The sequence below is a fragment of the Juglans microcarpa x Juglans regia genome, chromosome 2S (genome assembly GCF_004785595.1).
Source record: "Juglans microcarpa x Juglans regia isolate MS1-56 chromosome 2S, Jm3101_v1.0, whole genome shotgun sequence".
Classification (NCBI taxonomy): domain Eukaryota; kingdom Viridiplantae; phylum Streptophyta; class Magnoliopsida; order Fagales; family Juglandaceae; genus Juglans; species Juglans microcarpa x Juglans regia.
The window spans coordinates 34,397,579-34,418,984 of NC_054597.1; the positions used below are offsets into that span (position 1 = coordinate 34,397,579).

General features: G+C 36.6%; 1 protein-coding gene across 3 annotated transcripts; it reads right to left on the minus strand.

Annotated features, from left to right (window-relative positions):
• Window positions 1-10,182: 10,182 nt before the first annotated feature.
• Window positions 10,183-14,650, minus strand: LOC121251754. Of its 3 annotated transcripts, none has more exons than XM_041151098.1 (6): window positions 14,206-14,650; window positions 12,721-13,005; window positions 12,426-12,468; window positions 11,517-11,622; window positions 11,256-11,337; window positions 10,183-10,712 (listed from the first exon to the last, which is right to left on the minus strand). In XM_041151098.1, the coding sequence occupies exons 1-6, from the start codon at window positions 14,536-14,538 to the stop codon at window positions 10,524-10,526; spliced, it is 1,038 nt and encodes a 345-aa protein (XP_041007032.1). In that variant the 5' UTR covers window positions 14,539-14,650; the 3' UTR covers window positions 10,183-10,523. The 3 variants fall into 3 exon arrangements, with proteins under 3 accessions (XP_041007032.1, XP_041007031.1, XP_041007030.1); XM_041151097.1 differs by having other exon boundaries at window positions 11,517-11,787; XM_041151096.1 differs by having other exon boundaries at window positions 11,517-11,808.
• Between the last annotated feature and the right edge of the window lie 6,756 nt (window positions 14,651-21,406).

Here is a 21,406-nt window from a genome sequence, read left to right on the forward strand (position 1 = left end):
ATCGAGACAGAGACCATGTTTAATTTCTATAGTAGGGTTATAAACCACCATTATACCCGTGGTGGGGCCGTATGCCACTATTATACCCGTGGCTGGACCGTATATCATGTTTAATCTCCGCGGTAGGGTTATAAACCACTATTATAACTGTGGTGGGGCCTTATGCCACTATTATACCATGGCGGAGCCATATACTACTATTATACTCTTGGCAGGGCAATATACCACTAATATACCCGTGGCAGAGTCGTATACAATTATTATATCCATGATAGCGTCGTATACCACTATTATACCCGTGGCAAGGCCTTAACGGAAACAAAATAGAAATAACATCGAAAGCAGATTATAATCAAATACAGAATTAGAAATTCATGCCAAAATTTTTCATATGACACATTATATCAAAATAGAGTACTAAATAGCTTTAGATCATTTCACATATTCAAAATAACCGAATCAAAGCATCTTCATTTAATCAAAGCAAAATTTTTTAGATTTCATATTCGTTATTTTTCATAGTTAAAAAACATAATGCTAAAATAAGCTAATGTCTACATCAATCATGACATAAAATACTTCATTCTTATATAGATTTCATGAGTATGCAAAAATACATATTTGAGGTTGTTTTCAGATTTCTTTTCAAAGCAAGCATGCATATTTTCAAATCAAGCTCATTTCATTTCTTTTATGTAAAGTTTAGTGTAGTAACCCTGTTTACTTGACTTTCATGTATTATCTACATCTTGAGTCTGCACTCTAGTCATATCATAGTAACCTACTCTCTCGTAAGTAAACATCAATACCCACACAAAACTTATCAATAAAACTTTCACAAGCTTACACTAACAAAACAAAAACTTCTAACCAGTTAGTTTATAACCAATCCCAACCTACCATACCTCTCCATAACTAGCTTCCACTCACCTCCAAAACTGTTTTTTAAACACTTACATCACACCTTCACAATGTGTCCAATATAGACAACACATACATCATTTTTCCATAACCAACATCAACCCAAAAGCATCAATGTAAAACTCAAGTCAATCTCTTATCAACTCTAACGGTCGCATATGAACAATCAAGTCAACTCCTATCCATCATATATAAATCCCAATGCCACCAGCATACAACTCAATATGGGCATGTAACTCCACCCTCAAACAGCCATAAGAAAACCCAAACAATCACCGTAGTTCAGCCAACGCATCACAAGTATAATATGTCCACACTTCAGCTCATCCAAGAAAACCCCAATTCTTAACACGCCAAAAAAAAGCAACATAACTTCCAATATATATACCAATATATGAAATACGTAGTTAACAAAAAAATTACATTGCTAATGTAATAACTCAACCCACCAAAAGCTCAGCCCATCCCCTTTGCTTTTGTTTTTTTCGTATCTTTCCCCCTAAACCCACAGCCACTGCTCGCTGTTTCATCACCATCAACGATAATATTAGGTAAATTCTCATCCCTCATAAATAGTATATTTAATGAATTTTGAGTATAAGATTTGTTAATATTTGGTATTGTGAATTGTTGAGAATATACCGAGTTGATTAGGCTGTTAGGATGTATTGAAGATGAATTTAATATTCAACTGTTGGTGGTGGGTATTAGCTAGAATTAATCTATTTTTTTATGGCACTCTTATATGGTTGAATGTAGACATTATTTACGTTGAATTAATAAAGGGATAGAGGTTGGTGTAGTGCAGTCTGACATCAATATTTGCAATTTAGAAATTTAGAGTTTATCAATTTTGGAGAATAATCTTTTAGAACATGTCTAAATTCATGTTATTAATGATTGTGTGAAATTTTAGAGTTAAGTGAAATCATTTTTAGAGTAGAAGTTGACTGATTATAATGGCTTTGAAATATGTTCCGAGTGATCATTGGCAATGGAATATCATGACATTTTGACTAGAAATCGAGATAAGTGGCTCTTTAATGGGGTTTTAATGAAATAACTGTTGGTTTTGTTTGGAATGATGCACTTGGGTATTATATTTCAAACTTGTATAAATTTTGGATTTGTACACATTCTTATGCTATTTTGGCCCTGCTTGTGGGATTTGTGCAAATTTTGTAATTGTTGAAATGTTTGAAAAATGATATGTAGCTTATTAAATTTGAAAATTAAATGTGAGCATGCTATTTATTCTTGAGCCCATGATATGAATGTCTTTGTGACATGTTTGACATCCTTCATGGCGTGATGTCTTTGTGGCATGATATCTTAATGGTATATTGATGCCCTAGCAGCATGATGTCTTTGTGACATGATATTTTGTGGTATATTTGTGATTTCCTTATTATCATGTGGCCTTGAATATGATATTTGGCTGAATATGTTGGTTAAAATAAAATTGTATTGCTCACATTATTTTATTAAAAATTTATTCTCTCTTATATTCAAGATAATTGCCAACTCCCACACCCCCATTAAATTGCTACTTACTGAGCATGTGGCAGCTTATCACTTCATTTCATATATTTTTCAGAGTTGTAGAAAGTTTCTTCCTTTGAAGTGATAGCATTTGAGCCAAAGATTCCAGAGTGAACTTGGTTTAGTCGCTTGAGGTTGGAAGTTTTGGGGCTTGATGATTTTGTTACTTAAAGATAGTTTTGGTTGTACAGAGAGTTTTCTTATGGTCATATTTTAGTTATTTTACAGTTTTTGTTAGAGTATATGTATTTGCAATTATTTAGAATTTAATGGCTCTAGCCGAACTTGTGAATGGGTTTTTGAGGATCATTGTATTATAGTTGTGAATACTTTGGAGGTTGTGTATATGATACATGTTGTAAACAAGAAGAAAGTTTTGAAAATATAGACAGAACTCTATCTGTTTATAGTTTTGGGTTTGAGCGTTATAGCTAGTGCTTGAATACCTTACTAAATTCTTGCGTAATTGATACAGCTAAGATGATGGCGAGAAGGTACCATTTATGACTGATCTTAATACCCCTGGTGGTGAGTTTGCTCTATGGTAGTTACTGGTCCGTTATGGTACTAACAAAAGTATGTGCTGCATGAGTGAGAAATCCAAGAGTCGGTGAGGGAATATTGTGTGATGGTGAAAAATTAAATCAAAGAGGGCCACAAACTACAACCAGAGTCAGCAAGGGCCTTACCAATGTTTGAGTTCGTGTACAGCGGAAAGAAAAGAATATAGAGGCGTTGGCAGCAAGTGAATTACACTCGGATAGAAGGGTGTCGCATGACCAATTCAATTGGCAAGGAAAAAATAAAATAAAATAAAATAAAAATGAATATAAGTAAAATCGAATACAAATATTTTTGGTGGAAAGATGAACACAGAGGGAGAGAAAAACGTGACCCGCTGTGATGGCACAACGCAATTTTGGAAAAGTGTGTTATGAGCTTAAATCTAAAAGGATATGTAAGGGCTACATAGGAAGGGGTATTATTTGTTTAGTCAAGGGTATTTTCGCACTTTTCGTTTCTTTATTTCAGTTGAGTCAAGACCCAGTCAATGGGCTATTTAGAGTTAAGGGCCACGATGTTTATTGGGTAGTTATCTGTAACGCACTAGTTCGTGCACATAGGGAAGTTGTTTTCAGTTTTTGTAATGTTCTATTTAAGCCATTTTCTCATATGAATGCAGTTTACGAATTTGAGTCCAATTATTGTCGTGTGCATTGGGAGGTCACTAGCTCCTTGAATTGTCAGTATTCTTATTTGATTTAATTACTTAGGCCATAACAACTTGGTTTCAGAGTCGCGTTCCTGCGACATGGTTGAAGGGACACGTTTGTCACAACTTGCTGAGGTCGTTACTATTATACATGGAGAAACCGTTTCTTTGAAGGAAGTACAGGATAGACAGGGGCACTTGTAGAGAGAGTTTTACAACTTAATAATTTGGCATCAAGCTATCACAAGCTATGATAGCTTGGTACAAATAACAGCTAAGTTTAGGAGAAGGGAGTTCGAATAATGTGAGGATAAATGCTAATCCCTTATTTGATGGGCACGGTGGGATCCAGGCGAGGACTTTCCAGTTGGATTTCCCACGCTTTGATGGTGGTGATCCTAGTGAGTGGATTCTGAAGGTACAACAGTTCTTCACATACTGTCAAACGCTAGAGGACCACAAGCTGCAAATTGCTTCTTTCCAAATGGAGGGGAAGACGCTAACATGGTATTACTGGTTAATGGAGTCTACTCAGGCAGCCAACTGGGAGGACTTTTTGGTGGCTCTCCACACCAAATTTGGACCTTTGACATATGAAGATCCAGTTGGTGCATTCACCAAATTGAGACAAACATGGAGTGTAGAAGAGTACCAAACAACTTTTGAGATCCTATCAAACAAAATCACATGGGTAAGTGAAGAATTTCGTATAAGCATTTTTTTAAGTGGATTAAGAGATGAATTGAAGATTATTGTTACTATGTTCAAATCAAATACTCTCTCTACTGCTTTTGGTTTGGCTTGGTTGCAAGAAGAGGAGGTTGGTAGGAAACAATACCCTTTCCGAAACACACACATCCAAAACAGTCCACATCCAAACACCCACAAACCAGCCCCACTCAGATTACCAGGACCAAATCCAATACCAAGACTTCCAGCACCACCACCAAACCAACAACCTAACCCAGATCCCCTTAAGAGATACCCTTTTCCCATAAAAAGACAGAGTCCTAGCCAAATGCAAGAAATGGGGGTTATGCTATAATTGTGATGAAAAATACCAAATAGGACATAGGTGTAACAAGCCTAAATTATACATGTTAGAGGGGCTAGAGTTGGGAGTGGAAGCTTATGCGGTAGAGGAAGAGGAGGAAACTTATAACCAAGGTGACATGGTGGCTGTCCCAACAGCACAACAAGCTGAACTGCTGGTCATCTCTTTACATGCCATAGTAGGAGTTCCCTCACCAAAGACTATGAGGTTAGTGGGAAAAATTGGAAAAAATTCAGTTATAGTCCTTATTGATACTGACAATACACATAGCTTCATAGATGTGAATGTAACAAGAAAAATAAGGCTACCAGTGGAAGAGAGCCGCTTGGCAGTCCAAGTTGCTAATGGAGCAACCTTTCCTTGCCAGGGTTGCTGTAAGGCAGTATTACTTAGGCTACAAAGTTGTGATATTTTGGGTAATCTTTATTTGTTAGCCTTGGGAGGGTGTGATGTTGTATTGGGGATAGATTGGTTAAGGAGTTTGGGAACAATCTAGTGGAATTTTACATATTTTAGCATGAGGTTTCACATTGAAGGGCAACAACTATTGCTGCAAGGCTTAAAGCCACCGGAGAACTCATTGGAGGAGGAACCAAGATTGAGCAAGACTACCATGGTCAAAAGGAAGAGGCATTTGGTTGCAATTAATGGAGGCAGACAACACTATGGGAAGGGCACCAGTAGATCCTGCCATACAAGTTGTTCTGGATAATCTCCAAGCAGTGTTTGCTGAACTAAGTGGACTCGCTCCCCCCAAGAGTCATGATCATCAGATCCAGCTCCACGAGGCAGCCAAACCCACTTGTGTAAAGCCCTATCATTACCCCTACAACCAGAAAGAAGAGATTGAGAAGCTGGTCATGGAGATGCTGAAGGCTGGAATTATTCAACCTAGTCAATGTTCCTATTCTTCACTAGTCCTCTTGGTGAGGAAGGCAGATGGGAGTTGGCACATGTACATAGACTATCGAGTTCTAAACAAAGACACTATCAAAGATAAGTTCCCCATCCCTAATATAGATGAATTGCTAGATGAGTTACATGGTGCTGAACTATTTTCCAAGCTTGACTTAAGGTCAGGCTACCATCAAATCAGGATGAAACCTGAAGATGTGCCTAAAACTGTCTTTCGTACACATGAGGGGCACTATGAGTTTTTGGTGATACCCTTTGGTCTCACTAATGCGCCATCAACCTTTCACGGGTTAATGAATAAGATATTCAGATCTTATCTTTGAAAAATTATATTGGTATTTTTTGATGATATACTTGTGTATAGTAAGTCTGTTGATGATCATGTGGTTCACTTAAAAACCGTTTTGGAAGTTTTGAGGCACCACCAGTTGTATGCAAAGGTTTTCAAGTGTGTTTTTGGGTGTCGAGAAGTGGAGTATTTGGGCCATGTCATTTCACAAGAAGGGGTTAAGGTAGATCCCTTAAAGATTGTAGCCATGGTAGAATGGCCTGTACCTAAAAACCCTAAGGCTCTAAGGGGATTTTTAAGCTTGACAGGTTATTACATAAAGTTTGTGAAGGGCTATGGAAGCATTGCAGCCCCCTTAACTGCAGTATTGAAGAAGAACTCTTTTAGTTGGAATGAAGAGGCCACCCAAGCTTTTACAGCTCTTAAAGTAGCTATGGTGACTACTCATGTTCTTGGATTACCAGATTTTTCAAAACCCTTTGTGGTGGAGTGTGATGCTTCGGGAAGTGGGCTCGGAGCTGTTTAATGCAGGAAGGGAGATCTTTAGCTTATTTAAGCCAAGCATTAAAAGGGAAGAACTTATTTTTATCAACTTATGAGAATGAATTCTTGGCTCTAGTTCTAGCCATTAGGAAGTGGAGACATTATTTATTGGGGCACAGTTTTAAGGTAAGGACAGACTAACAAGCATTAAAACACATGTTGGAGCAAAGAGTTGGAACTCCATTTCAGCAAAAGTGGGTTGCCAAGCTATTGGGCTTTGATTTTAGTGTGGAATATCGAAGTGGGAAGGAAAACAGGGCAACCGATGTACTATCAAGGCTACCTGCTGAAAATGAACGTTCAAACCCACATGAGAATTTGGCCACCTATGGGGAAGCCAAAGCAATCAATGTGGTTAAAACTAATTGCTGGGAATGGCTCCAACAAGCATGCAACCAGGACCCCCAGTTGCAATAGCTTATCAGCCGTTGCTATCAGGGTGACCTAGACCCTTAAAAGTACCAGATTTGTGGAAGTTTGTTATTTTATAAAGGCAGATTGCACTTGGGAACCCTAAGGCCCTACCAAGCATTCATGCTACAATAGTATCATAGCAGCCCCATGAGAAGGCATACAGGAACTCGAAAAACACATGCAAGAATCAAACAAGAGTTCTTTTGGTATGGAATGCGCAAAGATATCAGGAAATTCATAAGGGAGTGTGAGATATGCCAAAGAAACAAAACAGAGAACCTCAAACTAGCAGGACTTCTACAACCACTGTCAGTACCAAATAGAGCATGGGTGGACATCAGTATGGACTTTATAGAAGGATTGCCCTCGTCTAAGGGATACAATGTTATCATGGTGGTAATCGATAGATTCAGCAAGTACAGTCATTTCATTCCTTTAGCACATCCATACACAACAATAGCAGTAGCAAAACAGTTCATGGATAATATATTCAAACTACAAGGCATACCACAGAGCATAGTTAGTGACAGAGATGCAGTATTTACTAGCCAATTCTGGAAAGAAATTTTCAGTAGGAGTGGGACAAGGCTATTGATGAGTTCAGCATACCATCCTCAAACAGATGGTCAGACTGAAGCAATGAATAAATGGTTAGAGGGATATCTTCGTTGCTTTACCAGTGACAGACCTAAAGATTGAGCCAAATGGCTAGCCTTAGCCAAATGGTCACACAATACTTCAATGCATTCATCCACCAAGCTTAGCCCCTTTGAAGTTGTCTACAGCCAAGCCCCACCACGCCTCTTGCCATATGAGCCAGGGTCAACAACAATATAGGCTGTCGAAGAGGAGATGAAAAGCTAAGACTTTATCCAAGCCCTAGTGCGTGAGAACCTGCAAGAAGCTCAAACCAGGATGAAACATTATGCTAATAAAAACAGAACGGAAAGGGCGTAAAATGTAGGAGATTGGGTCTATTTGAGGCTAAGACCCTATCGGCAAATGACAGTAGCAGTAAGAAGGAACTTAAAGCTTTCGGCAAAGTATTTTGGCCCCTTTCAGATTATTCAAAGAATCGGGGAAAGTTGCATACAAGCTAGATCTGCCCCAAGAATCCAAGATCTACCCGGTATTCCACATATCCTACCTAAAAAAGAAGCTTGAAACCCAGGTAAACCCTAGCCCTAGATTACCATTGATGATGGAAGATGGGACATTAGCACCCACACTAGAGAAAGTGATTGCAAGGAGATTAAAGAAGAAAGGGAACCAAGCTGAATGAGTTTGCTCTATGGTAGTTACTGGTCCGTTATGGTACTAACAAAAGTATGTGCTGCATGAGTGAGAAATCCAAGAGTCGGTGAGGGAATATTGTGTGACGGTGAAAAATTAAATCAAAGAGGGCCACAAACTACAACCAGAGTCAGCAAGGGCCTTACCAATGTTTGAGTTCGTGTACAGCGAAAAGAAAAGAATATAGAGGCGTTGGCAGCAAGTGAATTACACTCGGATAGAAGGGTGTCGCATGACCAATTCAATTGGCAAGGAAAAAATAAAATAAAATAAAATAAAAATGAATATAAGTAAAATCGAATACAAATATTTTTGGTGGAAAGATGAACACAGAGGGAGAGAAAAACGTGGGCTTACCGGCGAGAGGAGAGCCCACCTGTGACGACATGACCCGCTGTGATGGCACAACGCAATTTTGGAAAAGTGTGTTATGAGCTTAAATCTAAAAGGATATGTAAGGGCTACGTAGGAAGGGGTATTATTTGTTTAGTCAAGGTTATTTTCGCACTTTCCTTTTCTTTATTTCAGTTGGGTCGAGACCCAGTCAATGGGCTGTTTAGAGTTAAAGGCCATGATGTTTATTGGGTAGTTATCTGTAACGCACTAGTCCGTGCACATAGGGAAGTTGTTTTCAGTTTCTGTAATGTTCTATTTAAGCCATTTTCTCATATGAATGCAGCATACGAATTTAAGTCCAATTATTGCCGTGTGCATTGGGAGGTCACTAGCTCCTTGAATTGTTAGTATTCTTATTTGATTTAATTACTTAGGCCATAACAAAGTGATCTGGAGTTTGTTAGTGAAAAATCGTCGTGGGTGTGTGTGCGTGAGTAAGAACAGAGAGTGAGTGAGAGAGGTCTAAAACTTAAATAGACGGAGTGAACGAAGAGTGGGCTTACTGGCATCAATAAGAGGCCACATGCGGCGGCGCCTTGATTGTGGTGACGCATGACGGGGAGAAGGGGTGGGATGCTCTGCAAGTGCAAGATTTGTGAGGATGGGGTACAAAATTGAAAAGAGAAGGAGAATAGGTAATAGAGAGAGATCTGAGTGGTGGGAGAAAAGAAGAGAGAAGGAAAATCAAAACCGAATAGACGTGTGGAAGATGAAAATCGGGGTGGATAGATTTTCGGGATGAAGAAAGCTGAAGGGGGAGAAAAGAAACAAAATTGTCGGAGGCAGAAGAATCTGAGATGGGGGAAGAAGCTTACCTAAACGGCGTCGTTTTATCCTGAGGGGCTGGACTTCCATCTGGTCCTTAAGCCTCAATCATAATTCCAAGCCCAAGAACCAAAATTCAAATGATCTATTCTCATTTATTCTCATCTTGATCTCCATCTCATCTTGGTTAGTCAGATTTTAATTTTTAACTTTTTCATTTCTCATCTATTCCACCCTTGGCCACTCACCCCAAATGTCAAACAGCTCACTTAGTTCTTTCGTATTCAGTGATTCAGTTATTTGTAATGCTGATACTATGTTTTATGTTTGTAATATTTTATCTTAATTTGTATTATTGTAATAGCTTAGTTATTATTTTTAATTTATTAGGTAGTAGTACTTTATTTTCTCTTAATTTGTATATTATTTTTATTATTGTAATTTTTTTTTTGTTAATTTCTGGTTCTGAGCCATTTTGGGCCTAGAATCATGTTTTGGGCCGAAGGCACATTTCAGGGGGAGGGGGGCAGATGAATGGGGTGCCTGCCCCACCACACCGGGAGGCAGGTTCCGGGGGAGGGGAGGTGGCTACCCCGTCCCATAGGGTGCGGGTAGCACCCCTAACCACAAGAATAGACCAAGCTTCACAAACCCAACACTAACAACTAATGCTATCACAGATTTGTGAATGCCTGCAGTGCTTTGTAAACTCTTAAGCTTCTTTCCCTTCCAAGAAGCCCAGAATCATGGCATCTGGGTTCAGAAAATGCCGCTCATCGATCAGTACACAAGCGCTTAAGAAATCTCCTCTTTTACGGACATCGCATTCAAAAGAGCTGAAGTGAGAATTTGCTTCTGACTATATTTACATATTAGCACTACAGAACTGAAAATGTACAAAATACAAAACATAACTTTACTAACATTTAGTTGAGTACATTCGTCTATGTAAATGTATGTACCGAAACATATTTGGGAACCAGAATACATTATCTCTATGTTTTTCATTTGTTTGTGATCAGATGGTTTCTGGAAAGGTACATCGGACAGGATTCCCTCCGAAAGCAACTACGTCTTAATAATGGATTCTGTATGACAAACTATGCGAGTTGTCACATTGACAAAAGCCTGATCAGCAAATATAAAGAGTAAACTGAGCACTAATACCATCTCAGCAGTTATACTGAATCGTGTCGCTGCAAGATCTTTCCAACATCATAAGCTAGTCTCTTGCCAAGTTGCTTTTGATGATTAAAAAATTCCACAAATAAATCCTTTAGCAGCTTAGCCATCTGGTATTCTTCAGTTCCTAAATACACAACCTTTAACTCATTGGTACTCCCAATGCACCCGTTCTGAAATATTATCTACAATTTTTTTAAATGCTATATCAATATCTAATATTCTTTCATTCGAAAAGAATTCCAATATAAAGAAACTAGAAAGTGGACAATTAAACTTTTCATAGTTGCTATTAAGACTCCTTTGTTTTTGCAGATAAAATAAGATGAATTGAGATGAAAGTTGAAAATTGAATAAAATATTGTTAGAATATATTTTTTTAATATTATTTTTGTTTTGAAATTTAAAAAAGTTGAATTGTTTATTTTAATTTGTGTGAAAATTTAAAAAAGTTGTAATGATTAGATGAGATAAGTTGAGAATGATTGTGAAAACAAACGATGCTTAAATCTTCTCATTCTTTTGTGTATGCCAGCTTACCGAGTGTTCATTCTGGTAAAAGGGTGAGAGTACTAGCAACAATGGAGCAATACATAGACATGCTCAACCCTCTGGTGCTTGAGAGTGCAGCAGCATTTTTTCTCCAAAATATACAGAATGCGTTCTATTCCTATAATATATTCATCCCATTGGCCCAAAAGCTAAAACATAATGAAATGAAGGCTTGCCTGAGATTTAACCATCTGGATCTCAGCTGATATTACTCCTAGTATATTATTCCCCGACAGTTTCTCAATTATCACCCATGGCCTGCAGATAATTAATCAAGTAATGAACGCAAATTCCCTACTGACTAAAGCTAAAGCTAAGCCCAAAAGGCACAAACAGGATTGAACCAAGCCATTGAATCAGTCACTTGATTCAAAATAATTCCTGTGGAAAGAGAATATAAGGAAGAAAAAAAGGGAATAACAACTGACATTACATACCTTCCATTTGAGGACAAGATGATGTGATTGGGATTATCCAGAAAATCACTAAGCTCTTGAAATTTCTTTTCACAATCCAACATAAGGGCTCCCTTTGTCGTCGGATCTGAATTCAAATTCAGGAAAAGATAGACTTGAGGTGATATGGATGTTTCTCTATGAATGAACTCCGAAACAATTGAGGGAGATGAGCCTTTATCAAGATTCTCAACTAGTATCACATGCTGGTTTTCTACACCCCCAAAATCCGTATCTTCATCTATAGTCCTTTCTGGATGATTGCCAATCCCTCCTGCTTCAGATACACATGCACAAAAGATAGATGAAGAAAGAACAAAATTGGGGAACCAGTTTTTCAAACACTAGTGACAAAATCAGTGCATTTGATGAAAGACAACTGGTATAAAGGGACATTTATCTCTGATAGTTTGCTTGGATACAAACAAAAAGCATGCTAGAAAAAAAAATACTGGAATTGAACTCCTTTCCAAAGTGATAGTATGACATTAGGAAGGCCAAAGATACAAGTTGTTAGAGTGTGTCCACAATACTGCTCCTTGTGATGCTCCAAAAGGCCCGATGGTGTGATATCAAATGCCAAAAAACTTTTGAGTGTCTCTTCCCCAACACCAATTAGTTTTACGTGGATTGGCAGCTCGTGGTCTGACACAGATGATACAAGGCAGTGACATAAGTTTTTCTTTCCTTCTTTCCTTTTTTTTTTTTTTTTTTTTGATAAGGCAGTGAAAAGTGACAAAATAGTCTGTAACATATGCTTTTTAAAGAGGATGTTACCCTAGACGAAGCTAAATAACAGGAAAATGGCAAGACTAATGGACTCCAAGTACTTTGGCTTCAGAGCTTTCTGAGTTGACTCTAATTGAATCTCCATACTGTATGAGGACAAACCTTCAGATATTGTACTCGCAAACAGCTGGGCATGGCCTGCTTCCTACAAACAAGCACTGATAATATCAATACTAAAAGATTATGCAAACAACCTAAACCATGATGCTGTCCAGTAGATTCATTATTTTCTCTTTTTAATGGGTGGCATTTGTCAACAGTTCATCTATCTAAAAATTATGTAAGTAGAAATCTGGCACAATGAGTATGCAGAACCAGATATCAGGTTATGTGCCTATTTCTTATTTTCCATGTGCTTAGACACAAAATTCAAGAACTTCGTAAACAAAGTAAGTACCTGCTTGAGACATTGAAAAAAACTCAGCTTGTGGTTGATATTTGGGCTCTCATCATTTTTCGAAGTCAAAACAGGGGCTCCATTACCTAGAAATCTCTCCCTGGCTATATTAAGAAAAGAAGCCACTTTGGGATCTATTTGTGCACTTGACTGGACTTGACAAATGTTCTCAACAGATGTAGCAGTCAAGTTTCCAGCATTTGGACCATGTATCCATAAAACGACAAAAGTGCATAAGCACTCTTCTTCTTCTCCTTGCTTGCTAGCATGTTCACGATGTTCAACCTACCAAAACAAGCCCAACAGACAACTCAGCAAATGACAACCCCACCAGCCAGAGTGAGGTCCCCAAGGGCACCATTAAATGAGAAATGAACTACTAATGTTCACTGATCAATAGAAAACTCCCAAGAAAACTCTTCTTGAAAAATCTGTTAGAAGCACATATAAGCGAGACGACCATTAACAAGAAGTTAAGGAAAACACTAGGGACACAAAGGATCAACAAACTGACTGTGCGTAGTTAAGTTTTTCTTTTTTCTCTCTCTTCCCCCTCGCCCCAGTCCCCCTTTCCACTTCCTAGAGCCCCCAGACAAAGTGATTTTAACTCATCTCATCTAATCATTACAACTTTATCAAATTTTCATGCAAAATATAATAAACAATTCGATTTTTTCAAATCTCAAAATAATAATAATATTAAAAAATAATCTTCTAACAATATTTTATTCAATTTTTAATTTTGTCTTAATTCATATCATCTCAACTCAGTAACCCGTTCCCCATCCCAGTCCGTATCCCAGTCCCGTCGCCGACACTTTGTGAGGTCCCTTTGTGTCCATGCGACTCTTTTTAGAAATACATCTTAAAAATGGGGACAAGACTAACCTTCCTACATAAAAACTTGTAGCAGCTAACAAACGAACCAAAATAAAATAAAACAACACAAGAAAAAACTATTTCATAACCTACCCCATTTTAAAAATCATATAACAATCAGTTTCTCGTCCCCGGCATTAATCTTTTTAATTATAATTTTAAAATAGAGAACAGAGAGAGAAGAAAATATTAGAAAATGTTTCTGTCAAGATATTGGCCGAAAAGAGTACTAGAAAGGGGCTGTAGTTAGAAGCGTGCACAAAACAAAATCAAAAACTTGTTTGAAGCTACGCTTTACACTACCAGTGTAATATGAGACGATTTCGATTTGTTGACAAGTTGTAAAACGCTTGCATGTTACCCATCTGATATCGACCTGTTGACGTTAATTTTTAACATCAGACCATGCGTGTGCAAATCACCTACTTGAAGTTTGAAAAGAACATGACACCTTCAATCTATTTTGCATTGACCCATTTGCGGCCCTATATAATAATTGTTTGTCTCAAACGAGGTTCGGAATAAAAAGGGTAATGTATCCGTCGTTCTGTTGGATATTAAAAAAAAAACAGAAAAACTCAACATTGTTGAGAGAGAGACGCTCACCCCCTCGACGAGGGCATCGTAGAAGCGGACGTCTTCGTGTTGGAACGAAAAGGCAGTGCAGACGACGTCGCCTTGGAGGACTTTGTGGCACTCGGAGTCCTGGACCTGAACGGACATGGGTCTGAACCGGGCCTCGAAGTCGTCGACCTCGCTCAAGCTCTTAAAATCGCTGGCTTTGAAAGCTTGGTCGTGCTCCTCCGAGAAACCGCAGTACTGGAGCCTCATAAAGTCGCCGTCTAACTCCACCATAACACTATACCACGCATCGTCGCTGGTCGCCCGAAAGTCCAACTTCGCCAGAGGATTCCCCGGTACAGCATTCTCCGACGACATGTCGCGAAAAACACAAACTCAGCAAAAAAACTTGGAGGGAGACCGAGAGTCCTTTGATTGGTTGAGGAAATGTTTAGGAAAAGAAATGGGGTTCCGATGTTATGTAGGCTGTAGTGGAAGAGAATGGTAATGTACTGTATATTTGTACACGTGGCGAACTATCATTTAAGGCATGGAAAAAGCTGTTTTGCCGGCTCCGAGTATTGGTATAGTCAAATGTTAATGCAAGGTGTTACCTCTCTACTTCATCGTTTAGAAAATAAAAAAATTATTTTTATTTTTTATTTTTATTTAATAATTAATAAAGTAATTTTAAATGTATTAATATATTTTTTTATTTTTTAAAAATATTAAAATATATTAAAAAAATTGAATAGAAAAATAGAAAAATAAAATTATAAAAACAACTATGGGTAATAATTAACGATGTTGCTCAAACTGTAAAATAGCACCGCTCTTTAAAGCATGAAGTGTCTAGTCAACAGACTGTTTAAACTATTGGGTAATTGCATTGAGGATGATCCCTGGTGGCAGAATCATTTGCTTTATAAACTCATCAAGGATTTGTTTTTACAAAGTCAAATTTAAAAAAAAAAAAAAAAATACCAAATTTACAATGATGTCTAAGAAAACAAAACACCACAAGGCCTGTCAAATGACTGACTAGTGTCGAGTTTTTATTTGTAGTGATTAACTAACGGAAATCGAGAGGAGAACCTCGAATGCTTCTGCACAAAGGAAAAAATTGAAATTGTTCTCATTCATGTTGTCAACAATGCTTAAAATAGTTATGCAAGTTGCTTTGATTCTTCCAACATATCTCCAAAATATACACTCAAGTTTGTCGATAAACTATTGCATACAAGACAGTAACAGCTAGCAATGTTACAAAGGCTGTCAATAGCAAAGGAAACAACTGGGACTGGCATGGACATGAGTTAGTAGAATATATTAAAAGGGATTCTTCATAATAAATCAGACTTGGTGGTTCAAATACATATAGGGATAATGTTCATAATCTTGCAAAATTTGCTCTTAATGTACATGAGGAAAAGGTAGATGGGATTTTTTGCTTTGTATTAAAGGAAAAACTTTGTATTATTTGATTCTTGTTGAATATAGAAAGCATGGTTATATTCGGGGCAAAAAAAAAAAAAAAAAAAGGAAAGTAACAACAATAACAAAGAGAATGACAACAACCATAAGTGACAAAATAAGAAAAAAACCAACAGCTATGCAAAAGTTCAGCAAATCTGGTTCAGATGAAAACTTGCATCTCTTATAATATATATGTATTAAAAAATATAATTAAAATCTTTTATATGATATAGAAACTCAATGTTAAGTTAAATGTTCAAGATTAGTCAGGTATCTAACTCTTATAAATAAATATGTTCTGCCACTTGAAAGCAGAAGCATACCTTAAAAGAAAAATTCATCTTGAAGAATATTTTGAGGAATATAACAAGGAAGAAAGAAGACCCATCCGTACCTCGACAAGTACTGCCAAACCAAGCATCTTGCAGATCCTAGTCACGCGTTTGATGTCAAGATCTGCCAAAACAGCAGCAATTAAAAGAATGGCATCTGCACCTTTTATTCGAGCAGTGTAGTTCTGCCATGCATCTACGACAAATTCTTTGCACAACAGGAGGCACTGCATATTTTCCTTGTATTAGATGCATAACTCACATCAATCACTATATTAGGCCCGGTTTGGATACACTATTATTTACATCTCATCTCATCTCATTTCAATATCTAATCAGTACAGATACAAACAATTTAAAATTTAAAATTTTTAACTTTTTCATCTGATCATTATCTAATTATTACAACTTTCTCAAACTTAGAAAAAACCACAAAAAAGAATTCAATTTTTTTAAAATCTCAAAACAAAATTATATTAAAAAGTTATATTCTAATAATATTTTAACTTTATAATATTTTTATTAAAAAAAAAATTCTCTCATTTTTCAAAACCTCATAAAATATTTTAACTCAAACTATTTCTAAGTCATCTTATTTCAACTCAAATATCTCACTACTATTCACAAACCATCTCAACTCACTATCCAAATTAACCAACTTTCACCCAACACCATAGACTAAGCAACAACACAATTGGACCTTTAATCCAGAATTCCTAACTGCAGAGTTTCAAAGCATCCCTACAGTGGAAATATGAAAGCAAGCATGAGTTTATTTTTTTCCTTTTCTCACCTTCAACAACACAAACTAACTCCAAATGAAATTAAATCCTTCAGTTTTCGGGTCATAATGCCTAAAAAGATTAAACCTGATTTTTTACCTTAAAATACTTCTCATCTGTTAAAACACTGAGACATGCTGCTCCAGCTCGCTCATAAGTTTGGGCAATTTCAATCTATCGTGTGATTCTTTCAGAAAAATGAAATGAATACACAATATGAAGGAAACATATAAATATATACAGCCTCAAATTTCGAATATTCAGAAAAGGCCCCAAGTCTTGGAGGTCATTCTCTCCTGGAATTAACACCATTTTACGTTTATGCAGATAAGAGTTATCTATGCAGGGACTGCTGTCACAAATAAGCACTATTTAATGCATTAAGATAATCTATTCAAATTCCTAAATAATTAAGTTGCTTTGAGTACTTGTTCAAAGGAAGGACTTTTCATTAGTTGTAGCAAGCTACCTGGCTTCATGATTTTAAATAGGCTTGCAATTACATTAAAAAGGTTGAGGGATGAGGCTCGATAATGATAACCAATGCATGCAACAAGATTCCTTGAAATTTCATCATGTCTCGAAAGATCCAGGCACAAATCCCATGGCCTTTAAAAGTACTTGCGTCATCTCAAAGAACTTGGGTTGAAGCAGATGAGGGTGAAATTCAAAAGAATATGTACGGACAATAGATAAGGACTATTAGTTTTGGATTGTAAGTTAAGATAAGATGATTTGTGATGAAAGTTGAATAAAATATTATTTTTTAATAATATTTTCATTTTGACATTTGAAAAAGTTGAGTTATTTATTATAATTTATGTAAAAATTTAAAAAAATTATAATAATTAGATTAGATGAGTTGGGAGACTTATAAGCATGATAAAACAATAATTAAAGATAAGATATTTTTGGATGAATGCTTTGCTCTCCCGTTATCGTATGGAGAAGTCTTGCCTTATATTTATAAACAATATAGTTGATTACAAGATAACAACTGAATGATCCTCACTTAGTTTGAATTACATTTATCCATATCTCTCTCAATATTTGAATTTACATATTGTATATCTCTAGGAGTGATCTTCACGGTTTTATGTTTATCTTTGTGTTTAACTTGGTCCGGAACATTATCACTTACACATGACATATTATCAAATAAGGTTGTAACAGATACATCCTAAAATATCAAATGTAAACCAATAGTAGGCTAGTAGTGTAGTATAGCTCTCTCTCTCTCTCTGTGCAAACTCTTCAAAGCCCAAACTTGATTTTTTTGCGAGAGGAGGGGAAGCCTCTTTCTCCATTAACCTATTTTGTCTATAAACTTAGTTTCACTTTCTTAATTGTTTTGTTTCCTCCAAGGTCAAAAAGGAAATATCCGAGAGACACGTGCAGTACGAGAAGGTTCCCAGGCCGCCGACACACAGCCTCGGTTGGGTCTCATGTGCCTCCTCTTCCGGAAGATTTTCTTTCCACAAGCATCAGACTAACAAATTCGCCACAATCAGATCCTCTAGACCTTACTACACGTAGACAAGTGCGTGAGTCCCACACGCCACCACATATTTTGATATTTACTGGAGTTGGTCTAAATTGTAATTCATTCATCTTTGCTTTATCTTACTGTTTTCCTTACTATTTTTCCAAGATTTTGTTGAGATACTCTTATATCCAAAGAGTTTTGTTGAGAATTGTATGTATTCTTTTGGGAGAGTGTGGAGTCTTGTGATGACGTATAACGTAATGAAATTATGATTTTTTATTTGACTTTTTATTATAAGAATTGTCCTATTTAGCCATAGGATCATGAAGACGGGGCAATAGACTTCCCCAACAATCACTTCAAGATAAAATGTAGTCACTATAATCACCATGGCCTTTGGTTATGGGATTACAATCACACTATTAGAATGTATGAAAATCGTCACTTTGTATTGTATTAATTTGAAAATGGTATTTGTTGGGTCCCATTCAGGATTTTAATTCCACGACTCTACATCCTTTTTCACTTTAGCAATCAATTAAATATCAATCCAGGAAGTCCAATTTGTAGATATCTTGAGAGATCCAAGAAGTATCTGGTGGCAGGAGCTTTGTCCAAGTTTTTCTTCAGTTTTGAGAGAGGCATGCTCACTTTATCCTGACAAATGATAATAACTGGCATTAAAGAAAAGAAACCAACGTACTAAAAACAAGGGGGGAAAGAGAAACCGCTTATTTTATAAACCAAGTTGAAGATATTACTTGCGAGACTGACTTGTCTTTGTCCCAAATAATTTCCTCCAAAATATTAATAGGGGTATTGCCCTCATTCTGGAATTGAAACTCAAAGGGTAGTGCAAAGTGGGTCCAGTCGGCTGCCTCCTCCTAATTCTTACACCCTTGCTGGCAGCTATTTCATCTCGAAACATTCCCACTTCCCACTCCTTGATTTTAAAGTGTGTTTACTCCTCATACAGTTACTGGTTCAACTGTAGCTTAACCATCCTTGGACTCTGGCTAAACAACATTCAGAGCATAATTTAGATCCAAAGCAATCAACCCATCTGACCTTGTACTAATTTCATTTCGAAACCAAAAAGGAATGTACTTTTTACTAATTGCATCCTTGCCGGCTTAAAGAAATTCTACGTTGCTTAAATCATCCAATAAAAACTTCCTAAAACACTTTAGCTACTTATTCCACATATGGGGTGCTACCCGCATCCCTTGAGATGAGGGAGCCCGCTTCTTGCACCCCCCTCGTCATGGTAGGGAGTGGGATTCCCTCCCGAATGCTGCCCCACACCTCGAGGGAGGCCCCCATCCGGGTGAAGGGGATGGATTTAGACCTTTGGTCTGTCCACCCCCTATTCGGCCTAATGGGCCCAGGGCTCACTAGGCCCAAAATCTGATTTTGGACCCAAAAATGGCCTAAAATATTTTTCTGGGCCATTTTGGGCTAAATTCTTTTTTAAAAAAATTGTCTAAAAATAAAAAAGAAAAAATATATTTTACATTTAACATAAAACGAAACAAAGATTTTTAAAACATAAAAATCTAAATATTCTAAACTATTAAAATAATACAAATTAATATAAAACTATTACAAATTAATATAAAAATATTACAAATTTTCAAATAATTGAAATGAATAATATTACAACTTGTAGCTAGCAAGATAACTTTGAGTCCTGAGCTTGGAATTTGGGTGGTGGGTAAGGGAGACTGTAAGATTATAAAGCCTGAAACATTAATAGGAAAACAAATTAAAATTACAAACAATATATACATATGTAAAAATGTTAAAAACATGAAACTATAAGAACAAACCAAGTAAGACTATCAAAGACTATAGATTAGATCATTGAAAATTTGGGATTAGATTTGAAACTTGGGCAAGTGAGGATGTGAGACTATAAAACCTAAAAAACAAAATAAGAAAAAAAAATCATAAATACAAACATTATATAGATATGTGAAAAAGGTTAAAAAATTAAAATTACAATCCAAGATTAGATTGAGATCTAGATGAGATCATTAGAATTGGGCATGTGACAATGACACTATAAAAACTGAAGAAATATAAGAAAATCAATTAGAATTACAAACATTATATATATACTATGACTAAATAAGAAAATCATCATACAAAATAATGGTAATAGTGGATCAAACTACGAAATCATATTGTGGCCAATATGGATGTAGTGGCATTTTTCAAAGTTGTCCCTACAACAATTAAGTTTAAATATAAGTAAAAACACCCTATATTATAAGCAAAAGCAATATTATCGCAATATCAAAAGTAAAAGCAATTATCGGATGCAGGCTGATCACCATCCATCTCATCCTCAGTCTTCACAAAGTCTACCACATCCGGAATATGAATTGGCTTACCTTTGATCTAATTTTGAGCGTCAATCGATGTCTCCATAATGGTAGGAGACAATGAATTCCAGAATGAATCCAATATGCACCCCCCGATATTAAAGGTCGACTATGAGGCTACGGTGGTAATAGGAATGATCAAAATACTATGACTATGTCTCCAAGGATATAATACTTGATGATATTGACCTTTCACCAAGATAAGATATCAAATCTCTGCGTAAATGGGTGCATCTCTATTGCCAAGTAGTTATCCAACTCCGACAGTGTGTCTGCAGGCCGACGGAACTCGACAACTTCCTGCCCCAACCTCTCACCCATCCTAACCTACTCTTTTTCTCCATTCTGACGTCAAGAGGAGGCGATGCGATGAGTGTAAGTGCATGAATATTATCACCCCTGAGTGTGGCAACTCATCAAACAATCTTTTAAGGATTTTCCTAACCCTTACTGCAATATGATTTGCTCATGCCTTCCTGTTCACCAATGTCATTTCATACACCATGTCATCAAATTTGTATTGTGGATCAAGAATAATAGTCACATATAGAAAAATGTTTAAACTATTCAAATCTCCTTAATACTTTTCATACTTAGCTCACATGCTCATTGTCATTTTCCGCAGCCTAGTTTGGTCACTCCCACACATTTCATTTAGTTGTTCTTTCACTTGATATACTTGCTTACAAGGTTCATTAGATATAATGTATAAAAAACCAGAAATAGTGGTTGTAAACTCGTAGAAAAGCCTCAAAAATTCTACAAAAATCCTAACAATCATTC

Coding starts and splice junctions, on each gene's coding strand:
- LOC121251754 (XM_041151096.1), bottom strand. CDS start 14,538: ATGTCGTCGGAGAATGCTGTACCGGGGAATCCTCTGGCGAAGTTGGAC. Junction 12,469..12,720: donor TTTTTCAATGTCTCAAGCAG/GTACTTACTTTG, acceptor GCTTGTTTGTAG/GAAGCAGGCCATGCCCAGCT. Junction 10,713..11,255: donor TCCAGATGGTTAAATCTCAG/GCAAGCCTTCAT, acceptor AAAAAATTGTAG/ATAATATTTCAGAACGGGTG.